Source organism: Lygodium microphyllum, chromosome 17 (genome assembly GCF_053477565.2).
Source record: "Lygodium microphyllum isolate KBCC chromosome 17, Lygodium_microphyllum_v1.1.10, whole genome shotgun sequence".
In the NCBI taxonomy this organism is placed as follows: domain Eukaryota; kingdom Viridiplantae; phylum Streptophyta; class Polypodiopsida; order Schizaeales; family Lygodiaceae; genus Lygodium; species Lygodium microphyllum.
The window spans coordinates 82,709,702-82,729,016 of NC_141151.1; the positions used below are offsets into that span (position 1 = coordinate 82,709,702).

The window sequence follows — 19,315 nt, forward strand, 5'->3', positions numbered from 1 at the left end:
ATGAGATTATATTTGCACTTCCACCCACTACCTAGTCGAAAGTTTCCAATTTAGTAGTCACAATGACTGTAATAAATTATATTTGCATCAACAAGACTTGTACAAAGGGGCATCAACAACGTTGTTGAAGGGCCATGAGGCCAAGGATAGGACTACATGACAGTAATGAAACAAGCTTTGAGAAGGATCCTTTATCACAAGCACAAGTAGGCGACCTTTCACAATCCTCAGCACCAAACTGTGCTTTCCTAGTACACCCAAGCTTCTTTGTTGTTCATCAAGCTTAAGGTCATTTAAATCTCATCCTTATTCTCAGTTTTCAAACTCTCTTTTGGTCCATCAAATCACATACACACACACACATTTGTACACACACACACATACACTTTTACTCCTCGAGAATAGAGCATGTAGCATAAAATTTTCTAGCATATCTTCTTGTCTTTGCTCTTATGTTTTGTTTCATAAAGCACTTCAAACGCTCACAAAATCAACACATAATTAAAAAACTTATTGAGCCCTAAAATCATACTTCCTCACCCTTCCATGCTCACCAATCTAATGTGTTGTGTTTTAGAGATGGTGGTAATTCTACTTTATGGTTTCATATAAGGTTTAGTTGATGGGTTTGAGCAGTGATTACATTACTACTATGGGCCATGACGCTTAATACTCTCTCTTGTGCATTATGACTTGGAGTCTTGTTGATGAACTCCTGCCTAAAAATACTTGGTTAGGGAAGATTGTTGATGGTATTTCATAGGTGTTTATGCATGTCATACTTGTGTATAATCTAGTGAGTTCCTTTCTAATGTTTGTGCATACGCTCCTAGATGTGAACCTTTTAAGGATGGCACACGACTTGCTTATGTTCTATAAGATACCCACATTAGAAGGTTGGGATTGTCTAGTGCAACTACAACAAATGTAGAAAATGCATGATCTAAAGATAATGCATGCATTGTAAATTATATGCACAATGACCTAGAATAGCAATAATGAAAACATGTATATAATACTATTGCCTTATCAATCTACCTTAGTCACTATTTCTTTTCAACTAGCTAACATACATGTAGGCAATTATCAACTAGTGTAGATGTAAAAAATATATTAAATGAAGCAAATGCATGCATTCTAAATGATATGCAAAAAGACCCAAAACTATGAATGTGAAAACACGCATGCAAGACCATTGCCTTCTAATTTTCTCAAATGACCATCTCTATCCAACTAGTTGACAAATGCATGCAACACATGAATGCAAACTAGAATTCCTCATATGAGAGAAACAAATAGACACACCATTATCAATCTACCATTTTCTAAGTCTCTCTTTCACACACACACACACACACACTCTCTCTCTCTCTCTCTCTCTCTCTCTCTCTCTCTCTCTCTCTCTCTCTCTCTCTACACTAAACCAAACACTCTCATGCCCCTACACCCCTTGACACAAACCACAACACCTATACACCTACACAAACACCACTTGGCATGAGGAAACTGAAACTACCATGCTACCGCACAATGACATGTAAATAACAACACATTTACACCTACACAAAAACCACTTGGCATGAGGAAACTGAAACTACCACGCTACCACACAATGACATGTAAATCACAACACACATACACCTATGTATAAACCGATTGTCATGGGTAGAGCATGGCAAATTCACTACCCTTGTAAGCCCACTTCATGTAAGCTTCCATGCTAGTAGTATTTAGTTAACAAAGCTTTGCGAGTATTATTTACTTTACAAAATAACCATCATGTAAAAAAACAAAGGAAACAAAACGATTGTGTATGTTAAACACAATGCTCAAAACTTCATTAGCCCCCAACAATTTTTCTCAGCTTCATGTTAGTGAGCTCACTAATCCTTAGTCATTGTGGGCCTCTATTGGAGTTTCCATACGTGAGCACCCTAACCTCCCTTCAATTCTTCACAAAGCTCCTTAACCTCCCTCCAAGACTTTGGGCTCACATAAATGATCCCAAATGCTTGTTGCCTACCAAACATTCTAAGACACATCACTTTGCAAGACTACAATTCATTGGGCCATTGTGAGAGCCTCTAGGGCTTGGTCCTCCAAACAACCTATCTAGATGAGTAGTGTTTCATGTCCATCCCAACATGCTTCTTTAGTAGCTTAACGTCCAACACTCTTAGTATAGCTCACCACACTCACTCAACCAAACCTACCTCTCTAAAAGCCTAACCCTCATCACATCTAGCCTCCTTTTCCTCTTTCACCTCCCTCATGGATTTCTTTGTCCAATACAACCACCCAAATAGGCCTCTTTCAACAATACCTATGTATAAATCATATAAGTCCTATATGAATGGTCTTATTAAAGGTTTTCTAGGAACAAAACCTTTAATAAGAGGCAATCATGGTTGGCTATTAATGAGCTCTACTCAAAGCAAAACGAGCAATGCAATCCAATGTTGTCACTTCAGAGTTGTCAAACTATGATGGCTCAATCAAACTCAATGGATAACTATCTAAGCTTCAAAATTGCCACAATAGCATGTCTTGCAAAGGAGCAAACACTCACTCTATAGGAGTGTTCCACAAAACAATAACAAAGATTTGTATGAGTATTTTTCGATACCAAGATTTCCATGTTTATGATCTAATATTCTTTGTTGAATAATGTGTTATAGAATGGCAAGCACGTTGACAATGGCACAACCCTATTAGTTGGATAAATCTGTGTGGACTCCCCACCATACTTTTTGTATGGCATTGGTGTAGATGAGCACAACACATGTGTAGTACCTTATCTCAAGTTCACAATTTTCCATATTCTTAATGATCCAACGTTTTTTCGAACAGTCAAGTGATGTAGCAGCATAGTAACATGGTCAAGCTTATCAATTACTATGTTCATTCCACTAGAAGAGTATCTTTCCCTTCCTTTATCAATTAAGTTTTACAATAGAACAAAGGAAATCACCCAACCATTCAAAGTATACCTTTCGTGGAACACAACTTTGTACACCATTGTTGAATGAACTTGTGCATAACAAAAACATGAACAAATGTAACCACGCAATACTAGTTTGAGAAAGTGTCTCATTTTTACTGGTAACCATCTAGGCCTTTGGAGACAAAAGCTTGGTTATTTTCTTGCTGAGACCCTGATGTTTGCAGCTGGCTAAACTTGAAGAATTGCAAGCACATGCACATGTATACTGGTATAGTAAATTTCCTTTGGAATGTGTGTGTTGGGTGGGGGGAGGGGGGGCACGCACCCACACATGCACCTATACATGCACTGCATGTCAAAAAATTATGATCTTATTACTGGTATGATCCTGTATTGTGTTGTAAAACACCTTGATAAACAAAAGATTATGCCACCACCAAAACATATCAACTGTTTGCTGATAAAAATCAGTGATACGTACAATTGATTAACATTGTAACACACTCAAAGACAGTCTTAAGTTTTACTAAACAGTCTCACATATAGTAAAGAGGATAAGGCATGTACCAGAAAATCTTCTTTGATGAATGCTCCCGGTATTTTCATGAGTACCACTCCAGCTATGATACAATTTTGATAATGGTTACAGAATAAGGCTGCAAACTGCTTAAATGTTGGTTATAATATGTAAATCATCCACCAAAAATAGACTACCATGACGAGAGTAGTCACCTATCTATATCTTACAAGTATGAAAACCAAAGAAGGCTGATGAGGTACTGGATAAGCTGACACTTCAAGAAAGTATGACATGCAAACCAGATGAGAAATAAGAATGGGTGCTGCTCAGCAGTGTTTCAAAAAACACTAACCATACAAATCTACCCAAGGTGCCCACTTGAGTTGATTTTAAGCAGCCGGAGAATGTCACCATGACAATCAAGAATCAGTGCATAGGAGTGTGTCGGATTGAAGAAGTTCGATAGTCAGGTGGTGGTCTGGGCAGTAGAGTTGCAGCCAATATACCGCCCGTTAGGGCCGCAACAGCTCCCAACATGAATGCAGGCATGTTGCCACCTCCAAATAGCTCATCCCAAGGGCCACTCCCCAATGAAACAATAATCTGGGACATGCATAAACCTCAGATTTAGCTTTATCATCTTCCTTTGACAACAACTCTTCCATGTCAAGCTACTTAACTTAAGATAAATATGCTACCCCAACAACTTTACAGCTCACAAAGAACAGCTTCTAGTATCAAACTGTCAAAGGCACATATGATCACAGCATAGAAAATATATATACATGCTCTTTGTGTAAACCTCAAGTTCAATTCTAGGACAATATTAGAGTCTTAAGGTTGATTTGTCCCTGCATGAATGTGGACTTAAGCATACCTGTGGTACAACGACTGCTAAATTGAGAACTCCCATTGAAAGTCCTGTTGGTTGAATCAATCAAGCATCAGAAAATAATATGTTCTCAATAGGCTTTCAAATCTAAAGGAGAAAACATGCACAACTCCTCACCTTGACCGCCACCTGCAGAGTTTGTCACACTGGTGGTTACTGCATATGGTACACTATAAGTAACCTGTAAAGAAAGTCACATAGGCATCAGTCCACTGATCCACAAAATAGAAGTCTATACACCGTCTTTTGGAATACAAAACGACAGAAGTGGCACAAAAATACAGTTTTCTCTGGCCTACATTGAGCATATGATTGCTGATGGAGATAGTTTGCTCACAACCAGTTTACTATAATGGAATAATTGAATGTACCACAGGAGAATTTTGAAAAAAAATCAGGAAGGGCTTGTACTTACTGCAAGTGGTGCTCCAAGGATGGCAAATATTGCAATAGCTACCCTTACAATACTGCTAGGTGGATAGCTCAACTCTGGTCGAGATACTTGTTCCGACCAAACAGTAATGGCAGCAGTGCCACAAAAACATAAAGCCATGATTAGATTGGCAGTAGCCCAGACCTTTCTTTGCCCAATTTTTCGACACAATGGCTCTATCAGCAATGAAGTTGCACCAAGAACTACAGAGTTCAGCATAAGACCAAAAGAACCAGCCCGCACACCAGTGTTATACAGCTTGGCCAAGCTTGCATCAGTTGTAGAAGGCTCACCCTTATATACCTCACGGCCCATCCAGTCTGTATCAAAAAGAATGAAGGGAAACCAAGCAAACCAGGTAAGGGCTGTGACCAGCAGCACATGTCGCATAGGTTTTGGGAGATCTCGCAGTGTGCCAAACAATTCCCAAAGAAAGGCCTCATGCTCGGGTTCAGCATCCTCATCCTCTTCATCATCTTTCACCTCTACAGCAACATGTTTGGTGTCACCATCAAACGGCTCGATGGATGGTTGCTTCTGCAACAGAAGCGGTGTTTGTGGATCAGCACTTTGATTCCTGCCATTGCTCGAGGCAGGGGACCAGGGTATCTCAGAAGCAGCTGTCACACTTAGACTGGTAGTTAAAATCAGCAGTACGATGGCAAGTAGGAAGGCAGATTTCAAATTGGCACAGCTCTTGCCACAGGCTGTTGTCAAAGTAAAGGAAAATATCTTGTACCAGCCACTGTAGGCACCTGTAGCATATCCCAGAACATTTCCAATTGCCATGCACAAAGAGAAAAAAGCATTGGCACGCCTTGATCTCCGATGATCCTTTCCTGCAGATGTGCAATGAGATTATAATTCAACACATTATTCAAGTACTTCATCCACTTAAAAGTGCCTTCTTTCTTTTACTACCTAAAATGCTTTCAATGTGTAACACCAGATTCACATACTTTTTTCTATTGCAACAAAGCAGATCATTCATGTATGAAACTGATGTCCTGTTCTTCTTAATCAAACTTTCTTTTTTTCAAATTAAAAGCAAAGGGACTTAGAAGTTCCCTGACAAGTCATGAAATTAGTTAAGCATCTGCCATGACTTGTAATCACCACCGTATATGTCTATTGGCAACATTTGACTGAAAATCAAATTCTACAGTGTGAAAGGTGATCAGGCAGGATGCCTGACAAGATAGTAGTCTATCCTGCAAGTGCATTGTGTTATCTATTCATCATAAAACAAACAAATTCCGAATGTTGCTGAGATTGAGGCTCACCGGTAAAATCAGCAAGAAGAGCCCGGCAGGGTCCTTGTAAAGTGTTGTTGGCTAGATCAAGAAGCCAAAACCCCACCACAAATATGGCAATGGCACGAGGGCGTGCAGTCAAGTTATCTCCAAAGGCATATCCAAGATCAGCTGAGAAGGCAATAATAAAAACAGCAATCACCACAAGCGATGCACCTGTGATGATGAAAGGGCGTCTTCGACCCCAAGAACTTTCACATTGATCACTTAGGTGCCCCACAAGGGGTTGCACAAGCATGCCCGAGACTGGGCCACACAGCCAAATGTAGCTCGCCCATGCATGCGGGATGCCGAGCGTTTCTACATAAGGTGTTAACAGAGAGAGCTGAAGCGCCCACCCGAACTGAACTCCTGATGCAACAAGTGAGACCCTTGCAAGCGCACGCAGTGGCACCCGATTCTTTCCTTTGTTGCTTGTCTTAGTGCTGCTGCTGGCTCCGGCCATGGGCACGGGTTGAGTTTTTGTGCATGCGCAATCAATCCTCAAAAGATATCTGATTTCTCACGCGGACACTTGACTTTATCCAAGTTGCAAAAAAATCATTCACAGCCAAGAAAGAAAAGCTCTTCACTCAAATTAGCGGATGGGACTTGATTATCCACTTTTTTCAACCAAATTACAGCATGTGACTAGTTAATCACACTTCATAACACAGCTTTGCAAAGTGTGAATGCAAAATTGCTGCGTTTGAGTGGCCCAAAAAAGATATTTCAAGACTGTATTATGAATGTCTGCGTTCAATTCTGTGCAGATATTTATCTGTACAAAGACCTGGGAATTAGGGCAAGGCTGATGATGATCACCCGCGTTCAATTCCGTGCAGAGATTTTATTTAGGCGCTTCCTACTCACTCATAACGTTGGATATGTCGCATGTGTGTTTCCAAAACGGGAATGCTGCAAGACGGGGTCTGGAAACTGAACTAATCACGGTGGCAGCAATGGTAGACTCAGAGAGGATATCAAAGGAGCATCTGCCATGGATTGTACAAATAAGGTCTTCCGAATCAGCCTTTTACTTTCGGCAAAGGCGATGAGCTCTGATGTCGCATCATTAGCCGGAACAAGAGAGCAGGAAAACGAAGGATCGTAGGTAGGGCAGTTTTACTGCGATCAAAGCTATGGAGCAGAGAAAGCATCTGACAGTGATAATAAGGGCCCCGAGGGGGGAAAAAACTGTGATAATTGCAGGACAGAACCCCCTTGACGGGGAAATTTCACAGGAAACGGAGCAAAAATGGAGGATACCTTCTGTAACCCTATCAATGGCAGGGCAGGGCTGTGGGGGTATATGGAAAGGGTCGGCCTTCGTATATTTGATGGAGAGACGAATTGGGTGACACAATGAAGACGGGGGGTTATATGAAGGGGATGCGATGGCCCGGGACAAGGGCAGGAGACGATCAGGTGGAAGAAGACGCAATCGATTGGAAGAGTGCAAAAAGGAAAAGACCCAAAATCACGGCCACTTTTGTCGAGTCAGACTCCAGAGGCGTGCTGCCAAATTTGGGCATGGCACCAGGATTTTGTGATGAAACCCTCTCGTCATCATCGGCACCACCAAGAACAGGGCTCAGTGCTCAGTGCTCACCCAACAACTAAAACAGGGGAAAGTATACAAGTCATGCAACCGCCAGAACGTCCTCTTATTTCTCTGTGAGAACCCAGAAAACGGCAGACATGATCGCTCTCTCAGAGACCCTGCAGACACACCCACAGCACCCACATAAGAAATCCTCCAATCCCAACAAAGAAGGGTATATGTCTTAATGCCCTAATAATACCCATAAGATATCATCATTATCACCCTTCACACTCCCAGACCCACAAATATTCCCCACACCACTCGACTACTTGAGAAGTTAGAACCCTTTTTGCCTTTGCCTCTTTCTTTATTACTTGTTGGAATACCTTTTGTTTTGAAATTTGGGTGTATGCCACCTTCTCATTTGGTCCCGAGTCACACTCCAAATTTGAGACCCATTCCAACCCCCCAGGAGAAGATGCTTACAAACATGCATGTATTTGAGTCTAATGGTGCTAACAGACTCCCATCAATCTCTAATCCACCCCACACACAGCATAGTATCCCCATTGTTGCAAGTTCTTCCGAACCCACCCTAGTGCAAGTGTTGGCTTTGCACTTGGCAAATCATACACTTCTTTCAACCTTCATTCAAGGTTAGCACATGAACCCTCTTCATACAAGGAAGGGAACAACTTACCTCACTTGGATGCCTATTAAAAGGTCATTTCCATTTGTTTTCATGTGTAGAGAGTGATGTATGGCCATCCATGCCCTATGTAATGGCTTCAATTTGCCCTCAATTAGTTTATATAAGTCCTAGTCACAATTAGTTGCCATGATAATGATTGTTTCTTAATATGAAATAAATGCCTTTAGGAGTCCATGCCTCCCCCTCATGCTTGCGTTGTTTCTCAACTTCTAATCATCAGCAATGAACAAATGAAGGCCAACAAATAGCACATATGCAAAGGGGATTTATGATACATCATGGTCAAGGACAAAGGGATAATTTTTTATTTTGAGTTTAACACAATTCACCTCTACTAGCCCAATTTTGCCTATGGGTTCCTCAAATTGGACATTCAAATAAAAATAAATATTACAAACTTTCCAAAAAAAGATAAAGTGATCCCCCAATAATCTAGCATTTTTCAATTAATGTTAGCTAGACAAAGGCCATTAATAAAAGAATACCTTCTCCCATAAGCTACAAGAACATGGGACATGAATGTGTTTTTATGATGACACCTATGGGGAGTTATCAATCTAATTAGATGGTGAATAGGAGCTTGGAAATTAGGACTAGTAAGTCGCAGTTGAACCCCCACATTTCCAACACTTTCATGAGTTTGGCCCTCAAATATGTCATTACAAAGGACCCTTTCACATTGCTAAGACTTGATTATCATCTTCTTTGGAGGGGTTTTCATGCTTCAAATTTTATGCAGGATTGGAGGGTCTTTATTTGTTCAAATTTTCATCCAAAAGGTTTTTTGCTCCAAATTTGCTTGTGTGTAAACAACACATATCCAAATCAAGTAGGCCAAGTGGTTCAAAAACACATGCCTTCCACTTTCCACAACAAGCTTCCACCCAACATAAAAGATTGATAATGTGGCTACATCTTGTGGGTTTAAGGCCCATTTTTCTTCAACAAGTCCTCCGTAGCATTGTCTCCCTTGAACCAATGTGGTTTCATGATTGATTTACAGTCCAAGCCATTAAGCACATTGTGTCATGTGAAACAAACTTTTCATTGGTTGCTTATAGAGTCACTCCCATACACTTTTGTGCTTTAGTCAAATATTGACAAAGATATAATGACCTACATGTCCACAAATGTGACACACTTTTTATACAAAATTTGTTCATCCCCTCCCATAATAGCAATACTTTAAGTCCTAAAAGCTTGTAAAAGTATATTCAAGATGCTATTTATATTTATCTCAAGCCCATGAATGCAACTCATGATCACTTCATGTGTATGAATGGAATTGTTGTACTCAAATGTATGACAAGGTGAAAGCAACATAAGAAGCCACCCAATATAAAAGGATTGCTTTATGTTGTAAAGGCCTAAAGCAATTTTATGTGGGGAACCTAGGTGCTAAAATGAGTGGCGCTAGGCATGAAATCCACTAACTTCGAAATGATGTAGAATACCAAACTAAACTTAGACTTTTAAGGAAATTGGTCTTAGACCTAATAGATAGTGGTGTTAAATCCAGTTACACAATGAATGTGCTTGATTAAGCAATGTATTTTTCAATTTGAGATTGGAATGGCTAACCATACAAGGACTATGTTTGCTTAAAAACAAGTAAATTTCCACTTAGAGATTGAGATGTTAACTAACCAGCCACATGGATAAAACAATTTACATTTAAACAAAAGGAGAGATGCATTGAGATGGATCATTGTATATTTTCTATTCCTATTTAAAATGGAAGAGGTTTTTATGTGAGAATGTGCAACCCAATCTTCTCCAAAGTAGTCCCCCATCACTCTACTACAACTACCCTTGTCCAATCCTCAATTTTCTTGACATGGATATGTTTGCTTCAACCATATTTATTGTTAGTCAATTGATAACAAGCAACAATTGCTTCTACTACCTAAGCTAAGGGTTAAAATGACCTTTAGCATATTCTTAGTATATAAAAACTCTTAGATCTCATCCCCACTCCTTCCTGAATTAACATACCCCACATTGTATCAAGAACTAGTTCACATTGAAGATTCTTGTGTCCTAAGATTTTAAAGCTTCTTTGCATTTGAAGCAAGTACACATGCACGCACGCGTGCACTTTTAGAGGCAAATTTGTAAAGGGATTATAGATGTTGCTCCAAGAAAATAATTTTAGTAAGTTGGATGGTAAGTCATTACTATGAACTCAAAAGTGTCCTAATAAATTGGAAGTCCAAGGCCTCCATATTTCAAAACCTAAGGTTAAATGCTATCTTATGGGAAAAGATATACAAGGATTAGCTAAGCCTATGGATGGGGATGAAGGGACTAGCACTCGGGCAACCACTACTACAAACATGAACATACTCAAGTACCTCACACATGTCACATGTGTCACACATCCTCCACTTCACCTCTCACCAAGAAGGGATGGATAAAGAGAAGGAGATTAGATGGACCTTTACCTTAATAGTCACTCACTTCCTCCCACTCTCACCAGGAAGAAAAAGAAAATCAAGAATAAGAAGGCTCAAAGTTTACATACACATGAATAGCTTGCTCTATTCTTTTTAAGCACTTATATACAATATTTCTAGGGTGGAAACATTATATACAAGATTCCATGTGTGAATAGCTTATTCTAATTTTTATCATGTGTACAGAAGATTCCACAACATTATAATATTTTTAAGTCCTACTCACTTCATGTGGAACCCAACCTTGTGACATCACATCATATCATTGCTACTATCACAATTTGTCATTTAGATTTAGATACCCTAGCAAGGATAGAGTATAACTCTAACTTTTGTGACCAGTGGATCCTAGAAACACTACCCCCGACTAGGGTACATAAATAAACCTTCACATTCTTTTTGTATATAATAATAATGCATCATTATTTTAGAAATCGTTGCATACACAATGAATTAGCCTAACAAGCTAGGAAGCTTTCTTGCTCTTTGTATAAGGGAGGAATGCATTTGCTCACATCTTCAAAGTGTGATAAATGTTTGGTAAAATGTAGAGGTAATAAATGGAAAATGAATGATCTCATTTTCCATATAGTACTCATGATATATTTATGTTGTTGTACATACAAATAGTGACTCCTCGACCCTCACAATTCACAATTGTCATGACTTTAACCCTAGTCCAAATGAAGGGCCCTCTCAATGAAGATAAGATCATACTCACAATCCAACAGCAATAGGAGTTTAACCTTTACACCAAATTTTGGGGAGTGAGACACTTGAAATTCTAATTGTTGACAAACCTCAATGATAGCATCAATAGATACCAACTGACTACAGAATCAATCACTTCCTCCCACTCTCACACACTTTCTCTCCACTCTCACCAGGAAGAAAAAGAGAATCAAGAATAAGAAGGCTCAAAGTTTACATACACATGAATAGCTTGCTCTATTCTTTTTAAGCACTTATATACAATATTTCTAGGGTGGAAACATTATATACAAGATTCCATGTGTGAATAGCTTATTCTAATTTTTATCATGTGTACAAAAGATTCCACAACATTATAATATTTTTAAGTCCTACTCACTTCATGTGGAACCCAACCTTGTGACATCCATCATATCATTGCTACTATCACAATTAGTCATTTAGATTTAGATACCCTAGCAAGGATAGAGTATAACTCTAACTTTTGTGACCAGTGGATCCTAGAAACACTACCCCCGACTAGGGTACATAAATAAACCTTCACATTCTTTTTGTATATAATAATAATGCATCATTATTTTAGAAATTGTTGCATACACAATGAATTAGCCTAACAAGCTAGGAAGCTTTCTTGCTCTTTTTATAAGGGAGGAATGCATTTGCTCACATCTTCAAAGTGTGATAAATGTTTGGTAAAATGTAGAGGTAATAAATGGAAAATGAATGATCTCATTTTCCATATAGCACTCATGATATATTTATGTTGTTGTACATACAAATAGTGACTCCTCGACCCTCACAATTCACAATTGTCATGACTTTAACCCTAGTCCAAATGAAGGGCCCTCTCAATGAAGATAAGATCATACTCACAATCCAACAACAATAGGAGTTTAACCTTTACACCAAATTTTGGGGAGTGAGACACTTGAAATTCTAATTGTTGACAAACCTCAATGATAGCATCAATAGATACCAACTGACTATAGAATTAATAATAAGTTATGGATTAGTAGATCATGTGAAGGATGTAGGCACACCAGCACACCTCATGACCTACTTGGACTTTATTAGAAACTATAATCTTGATGCTAGGTCCAACATATGTTAATATACAAATGGGGAATGCACAATAGTATAAGGATAGAACCAAAAAGATCTCTCTCAATCCAAAGTTGATAGAAGACTCCTTGGGGATTCAAAGAGCTTTAGGGGAATATGAAAAGGTGCAATAAACCCCCATGTGACTCAAAGATGGGATGACGCTCTAGTTGTGAGCTAAGATAAGCTCTGATTTACATTCATATTAGAGAAGGAGATAAGAGTTAGAACCTGAAACTTTCATTACATGTCCAGATATAACAAGCCCCTGATTATTGTGAGGAGGCCATCAAAGGGACTAATTGAGGATATCATGTCAGACGACATTGTGAAGTAAGACCTAAATCACTTATGACTGGAACGCATTTGTTAATTTCTTAGCAAATTTCAAAAATTTATAAGGAAGGCCCCAAATTCCAAGCTCACAAAGGAAAAAGAAAAGCAATGCATCATTAACTATACTACTACTCTGACCATAGTCATTGCTATAGGTGTGGAGCCTATCCAAGCCATTCAACCATCAAGCTATCTTGACCCACCACCAAAAGGGGTTGAGATAGAGGAGAGAGACACATAAAAAGAGAGTGAAAAAACTCAAGAGCAAGAGCACATTCAATTAGAGAAGACAAAAAGATAGAGGAAGGAGGGCAAGGAAAACCCGCCTTCAATTGGAGAACAAGATCACCAAAGGAGAGAAAAAAAACAAAGAGAATAAGGTGAGAAGATCTCAACTTCCAATTAAGGGAAGATCAAAGAAGAATGAACAATAGTTTGTGCAACCAAGAATAAGCAAAAAAAGGAACTAAAGAGATTAGAGGCCACACTTAGAAAATAAAAAGAGGACTTCAAAAGGGTACGCCTGTAGTCTTATGAAGAGGATAAGCAAAGAAGGGACGAGACCTTTTCACAACACATGAAAGAAATATTAGCCCAGATAGGGAAAAATAGTTCCAATGAAGGTAAAGAAAAGGCTGTAAAAACAACTAGTTGCAATTATCCAAACTACACAAACCTATTTTATCAAGCTAAAAAAAGTAAAAGCAATAGAGGATCTCGCCATCACTTCACAAAAGAGACAAGCGGAAGCAAGGAAGTAAGAGATATGGAGGGTTGAGAGAGAGAGAGAGAGAGAGAGAGAGAGAGAGAGAGAGAGAGAGAGAGAGAGAGAGAGAGAGAGAGAGAGAGAGAGAGAGAGAGAGAGAGATGGTATGTGGGAACTCCAATAGTCACAATGTGTGACCTACCTTCCCTTATTTTGTTGTCATACAAATAATAAAGAATAAAGTGACAGTGATTGCTATCTACCACTTGCAATGTACAAAGGTGCAGAAACTGTCTACAAAGTAAATATAGGCGGCTAGGCATAGACAACCTTTAACCCCCAACAACCTCCCACTTAAAGGTAAATGTGCCTGAGTGAGAAGAGAATAAGAGAAAAGTGAATAAATACAATGTGTACATATAAGTACAATAGGACGAGGAATAGAAATCATCTCATCCGATGCCCATCATCTTCCTAAGGAAGGCATAATGTTTGTTTGGGAGTCTTTTACTGAGAAGATTAGTAGATTCTTGTCAGTCAAGATCTTGACAAGCTCTATCTACTTGTCATTAATTATCTCTTTGATGAAGTGATAGTGGACCTCAATGTGCTTGGTCTTTGCATGAAAGATTGAATTGTGCCAATTGGATGGCACTCATAAAGTCAGAATGCAATGTAGGAGTCATATCAGACCAAGGTCTAAAACCCGATGGCCTAACCTAGGCTAGACTATCACCTTTACACATAGCCTCCTCATAAGTAAGGGGCTTGATAGAATTTCTCACCAATACATAATGCATAGGGTGCTCAAAACAACTAGGACATGAGGCTCTAATAGAGTGTCCCAAAATCGGCTATGGAGCATGTACTATTTGTCCTTTTTATCTAACATCATGATCCTACACAACAAGTAGATCTTGGGTCACTACAAGGTTGTCTAATTGGGGTTGGTTGTACTATAGTAGGAGGCTCCTCCTAAAAGATCACTCGGTGTACTATCTGTCCTTTTTATCTAACATCATGATCCTACACAACAAGTAGATCTTGGGTCACTTCAAGGTTGTCTGATTGGGGTTGGTTGTACTATAGTAGGAGGCTCCTCCTAAAAGATCACTCGGTGTACCTCAACCACCTGCTCTAGTCTCTTATGCATCTTCTCCTCATGAAACATAACATCATGGCTACTGATAATCTTTCAAGCTTGCAAATCCCAAAGGCAATAGCTCATCTCACCTACGACACCATATTTGAGAAAGATATATTTGACAAAATTTGGATCCTACTTGTTGTGTTTGTCTTTGGGATATGGTAGAAAGCCTCACATCCAAAGACTTGTGAGTGTGCATATAAGGGAGGTTTACTAGACCATATCTCCTTTGCAACTCTAACGTCAAGAGTAATGCAACAAGATTTATTAATCGAATGAATTGCAATCGTAAATGCCTCAATCCAAAAATGTTGTGGTAAGCCTACTAACTAAGCATATTGTGGACTCTTTTGTGAATAATCCTAATCATACACTACACGACACCATTTTGGGGTGGGATATAAGAGGTGGTCAACTCTCATCACAAAACTACTCAAATACCTTATAGACATATTCACCCCTAGTGTTAGATCATAAGTATTTTAACGTATGCCCATACTAGTACTCAACCATAGCAAGAAACTGCTAAAATGTAGGCAAAACTTTTGACTTTTGCTTTATATAACCAAATAATTTGCACCATCCAAGGACTAATAGGGCATGGGACTATAAATATCTGAATGAACTAGAGCCAAAGGCTTGCCCACACATTTGGAATGAGACTTCTTATGAGTATTATGAGTTTGCCTACCATATAAACAATGATCACATGAATCAAAACATGAATAATCAAAGGGCATGAGATACTACAAATGAGTCAAGAATTTCATTCCTTTAAGGGACATATGCCCAAGATGGCGATACCAAAGAGATACATGTGGAAGATTGGTCATAGTCAAAACATGATCAACAAATGTAGATACAAGTAAGGGATACGTGCTATCAACCTTGGCACCTCTAGCAAAGATGAGGTTGCCACATATAATCTTCTATGCAGAATCACCAAAAGATACATAATAACTATCATCATCCACAACTATCCAAGTGAGATAAGACTTTTAGTCAAAGCAATGGCATGGCATACATCATGTAGAAAAAAATGAAGTATCAATACCAAAGTGCATCCTTAAATCACCTATGCCAACAATATCACATACATGATCATCACCTAGTCTAACTAAACCTATAACTGTGTGGTAGGTGTAAAACCAATGACGATGTAGGGTCACATGAAAGGAAGCCCTCGAATAAGAAGCCAAAATTGAGAGTAAGAGGATTGAACATCAATCAACTAAGTAGTATCAAGTGAAGACATACAAGCATGTAATCATCTAAATTGTCCAACATGATTTGCGATTGTTGTAACAACACATGTCTCTCATTTTGACAATAGTCATTCAGCTCACATATACTTGATAAAGTCATTGGCCACTTATTTTGCATCATCTCTAGCATTGAATGCTTCCATTTGACATTTATTTTGAGTGGTTGAGGTCAGTTCTTTATTGTCACATTGGATAGACTTGCTATAATACACATTGGGATAGTATACCCTTCATTGTTTGTAGTCCACTAATGCTTATACACTCATGTAGTGATGCAATGATAATATATTGATAATTAAGGATTCTCTTTGGATTGAGTTGAGCTCATTTTTCTTAGCCACTCAAAGGTTTATTGCTATGATAAAGTTTGGATAGCAAGCTTACAAGTTGAAGGCTTATGTATTGAATGCCTACATGCACTTTGGGGATGCTACATGGATGTTTTGCTACATGGGATTCATTATTATGCTAGATCTACTTTTATGTGGAGCTCTAAACTTTGGATTTGAGTTTCTTTGGATACATAAATTTGTTGTGGTTACTTGCTTTGGAGCTTTATTAGTTACGGGTTTGGTCACTTATGTTATGCTCATGCTCCCGAATGTACATTTGATGCTTTTAGGGTTTCCAGATGTTATGACATTCATGTATTAAGCTTGCATTGCTCTTTCCTATTTTTGATTTTGTTCCAGTGGGAGTAATTTGACATTCTCATTGTAGAGCTTGGTCTATTCAAGACAATGGGAGTGTCTTGGCTATCTGTATATGCTTAGTTGATTTTGGTATACACTATCCTTGTAGATATTGATAATTATGGGTTGATTTAGCTTTGGTTTGTACACCCAATATTTCCTCCTATCATACAAGTTTTCTAGCTTTGGATACATTTTGGTTATATACTTGAGCTTCATTGTTCATATACAATGAGTTAATTATAGATTGGTGGACCTTTGTTGCTTTTGGAGATGCACTATTGGCTTATATATATGCTGCCATTTTGCTTGATATTTCATCTATGTACCTAGCTTACTGTTGTTGTGGCTGAGCTTAAAGCTCACTTGATGAGGCTCCAATGATCCCTGAGAAGGCCCTTAGCAAGATAGCAACAAGCCAAGTTCGACAGATAGTTGATGCTCAAACAAGTGAAGAATGGGTTGCCATGAAAGCTATGTGTGAAGCTTTCTTCCCAAGTTGAAGTCAATGTGGATGAAGCTCCTTGAATGCCCACTTTGATACAAATTGAAAGGTGAAGCAAGAGTGAGAGCATAATTGAAAGTAAGAGGAAGCAAGAGATATAGAGGTTCAAGCAAGAGAGAGACCAAGGTGGTATGTGGGAGCTCCAATAGTCACAATGAGTGACCTACCTTCCCTTATTCTATTGGCATAGAAAGAATAAAGAATAAAGTGATAATGATGGGTGGTAGCCACTTGCAGTGTGCAAGTGTACTGTCACTATGCACAAAGTAAATGTAGGTAGCTAGGAATAGGCAGCTTTAACCCCCAACAAAGGGTAAGTAAGAACTATAGGTATGGTTAGATAAGACCCAAGAGTCCTTTAAAGAATTCATAATACAGTTTGGCTAGCAAATCCAAGACCTCTAGTCCCAACTAAAACAATATGACTTGGAAATAAAATCCAAAGTGCATGAAGTAGAAGAATTTCAGAAACAACGAGGAAACTAAAGCCCAATAGTACACCTCACAATCCAATTGGAGCAAGGAGCCAATATAGATATTTAAAACAAGGAAACTCCATGAAATCCTACAAGTTGAAAGATAGTGAAAGGTAGCCTACATAGGTTTGTAGAAACTATCAAAACAAGCTTGATGGAAGTTGTCAACTAGGTGGAAGGTGAAGTAAGAGAGATTATGGAGAAATACTAATGAGATCATCCAATAATTTGGCAATATCACTATATAGAGAAAGTTAGCTCAAAGCTCATGTTGACATCTATAAATACATGATTTCATTATAGAGAGATCTCTACCATCCTAACAACCTCCACATTGCATTGAAACTAAATGTTCAATTGGGTTTGGTCAACACCATTGCATTGGAGAACCTAGATTATGATCAAGAACTTAACTTCTTGACCCCTGAACGGACACAAGAAGCAGTGATACACAAGTTATGGGGTGTTGGCTATGTTGACCAAGAATTGGAGGTAGTGGGACTACAACCAAGAATATCAACGGTTCATGATCGTTTGTAGTTGTAGTATATGTTGTCATACCTGTCACGAACTAATGTACCTTGTTTGGCCTTTTCTTATGAGACTACCCCCTTAAGACTATTTGGAAGACAAAACAAACATTGTCAATGACCAACATCCACAATAGAGTAGTAAGCAAAAATGTTAAGAACATTTGGATCTCACCCCTTGTTTTGCATAAGTGGCATCATTTCATCGAGAAAATGATTGAGATCTTTATTAATTGTTACTAGTCATCTCCCTTGGTAGCTTTCATACTTTCTCAATAGTTTCCCTTTGTGTTCCTTGATGGACGTTGTGTGAATTCGACACCCACCCTCCCCAAACAGCCCCCAAAACTAAAATAAAGGATCTACATAAAACTTTAATTCCTTAAGGGCTATTTTGGGAAGTCTCCAACAGAAGAGGTAGTAGATTTTAGATGAGAATACAAGATCTTTTAGAACTACTATTTTGCTGCTAGCCATATTGCTTTGGAAATCTTTCCAACCATTGTATTTTTTTCTCTTTTAACATGTCCATTATCAATTACTACATTGGATTTTGAGGTACGATAAAGCCAATTAGAATCCTCAAAGATCTAAAAATTTTATTATCATAAATTCAAAGGAGCCTTCATTAATCAACATTTGGGGGAGGAGGGATATGAGGCTTTTAATGCTAGCTTTTCCTACCTCCTCCCATGCCTACCAATCGGAACCAACAACCCCCATCAATTAATGTAGCAAGCTCTGCAATCTAATCTCATCAAGGTGTGCCAGAGTCATAAAGTGCTCTAAGAGGGCATCCCTGTCACCCAAAGAATGATTGATTGTGAATCTTATCGTCAGCAACTCGATCTCTAAAGGTAGGATGCACTCCTCTCCATATACTAGCTTGAATAGGGTGTGACCAGTAGCTCGTTCGAATGTCGTATTATATGCCCACACTGCCACGTATAACTTTTTGTCCCAATCTCGTTTCTTTTCTGATACTACCTTAGACAGAATGCCCATAAGTTGCTTGTTGGTGCCCATTGGCTTGTGGGTTATAGGGGGTTGT

At 38.7% G+C, this 19,315-nt stretch overlaps 1 protein-coding gene across 2 annotated transcripts; it reads right to left on the bottom strand.

Annotated features, from left to right (window-relative positions):
• Positions 1 to 3,415: 3,415 nt before the first annotated feature.
• Positions 3,416 to 7,854, bottom strand: LOC148022100 (sucrose transport protein SUT2-like). 2 transcript variants are annotated; one of them, XM_087697740.1, is made up of 6 exons: positions 7,351 to 7,854; positions 6,073 to 7,241; positions 4,772 to 5,628; positions 4,474 to 4,537; positions 4,342 to 4,385; positions 3,416 to 4,067 (listed from the first exon to the last, which is right to left on the bottom strand). In XM_087697740.1, exons 2-6 carry the CDS (start codon positions 6,545 to 6,547, stop codon positions 3,891 to 3,893), a joined length of 1,617 nt encoding a protein of 538 aa, XP_087553866.1. In that variant the 5' UTR covers positions 6,548 to 7,241; positions 7,351 to 7,854; the 3' UTR covers positions 3,416 to 3,890. The 2 variants fall into 2 exon arrangements, with proteins under 2 accessions (XP_087553866.1, XP_087553865.1); XM_087697739.1 differs by having other exon boundaries at positions 6,073 to 7,854.
• Between the last annotated feature and the right edge of the window lie 11,461 nt (positions 7,855 to 19,315).

Excerpts from the sequence above, each read along its gene's own strand:
- LOC148022100 (XM_087697740.1), bottom strand. The coding sequence starts at position 6,547 with ATGGCCGGAGCCAGCAGCAGCACTAAGACAAGCAACAAAGGAAAGAAT. Across the intron at positions 5,629-6,072 it reads TCTTCTTGCTGATTTTACCG|GAAAGGATCATCGGAGATCA; the intron begins GTGAGCCTCAAT and ends GCACATCTGCAG. Across the intron at positions 4,068-4,341 it reads TAGCAGTCGTTGTACCACAG|ATTATTGTTTCATTGGGGAG; the intron begins GTATGCTTAAGT and ends TGCATGTCCCAG.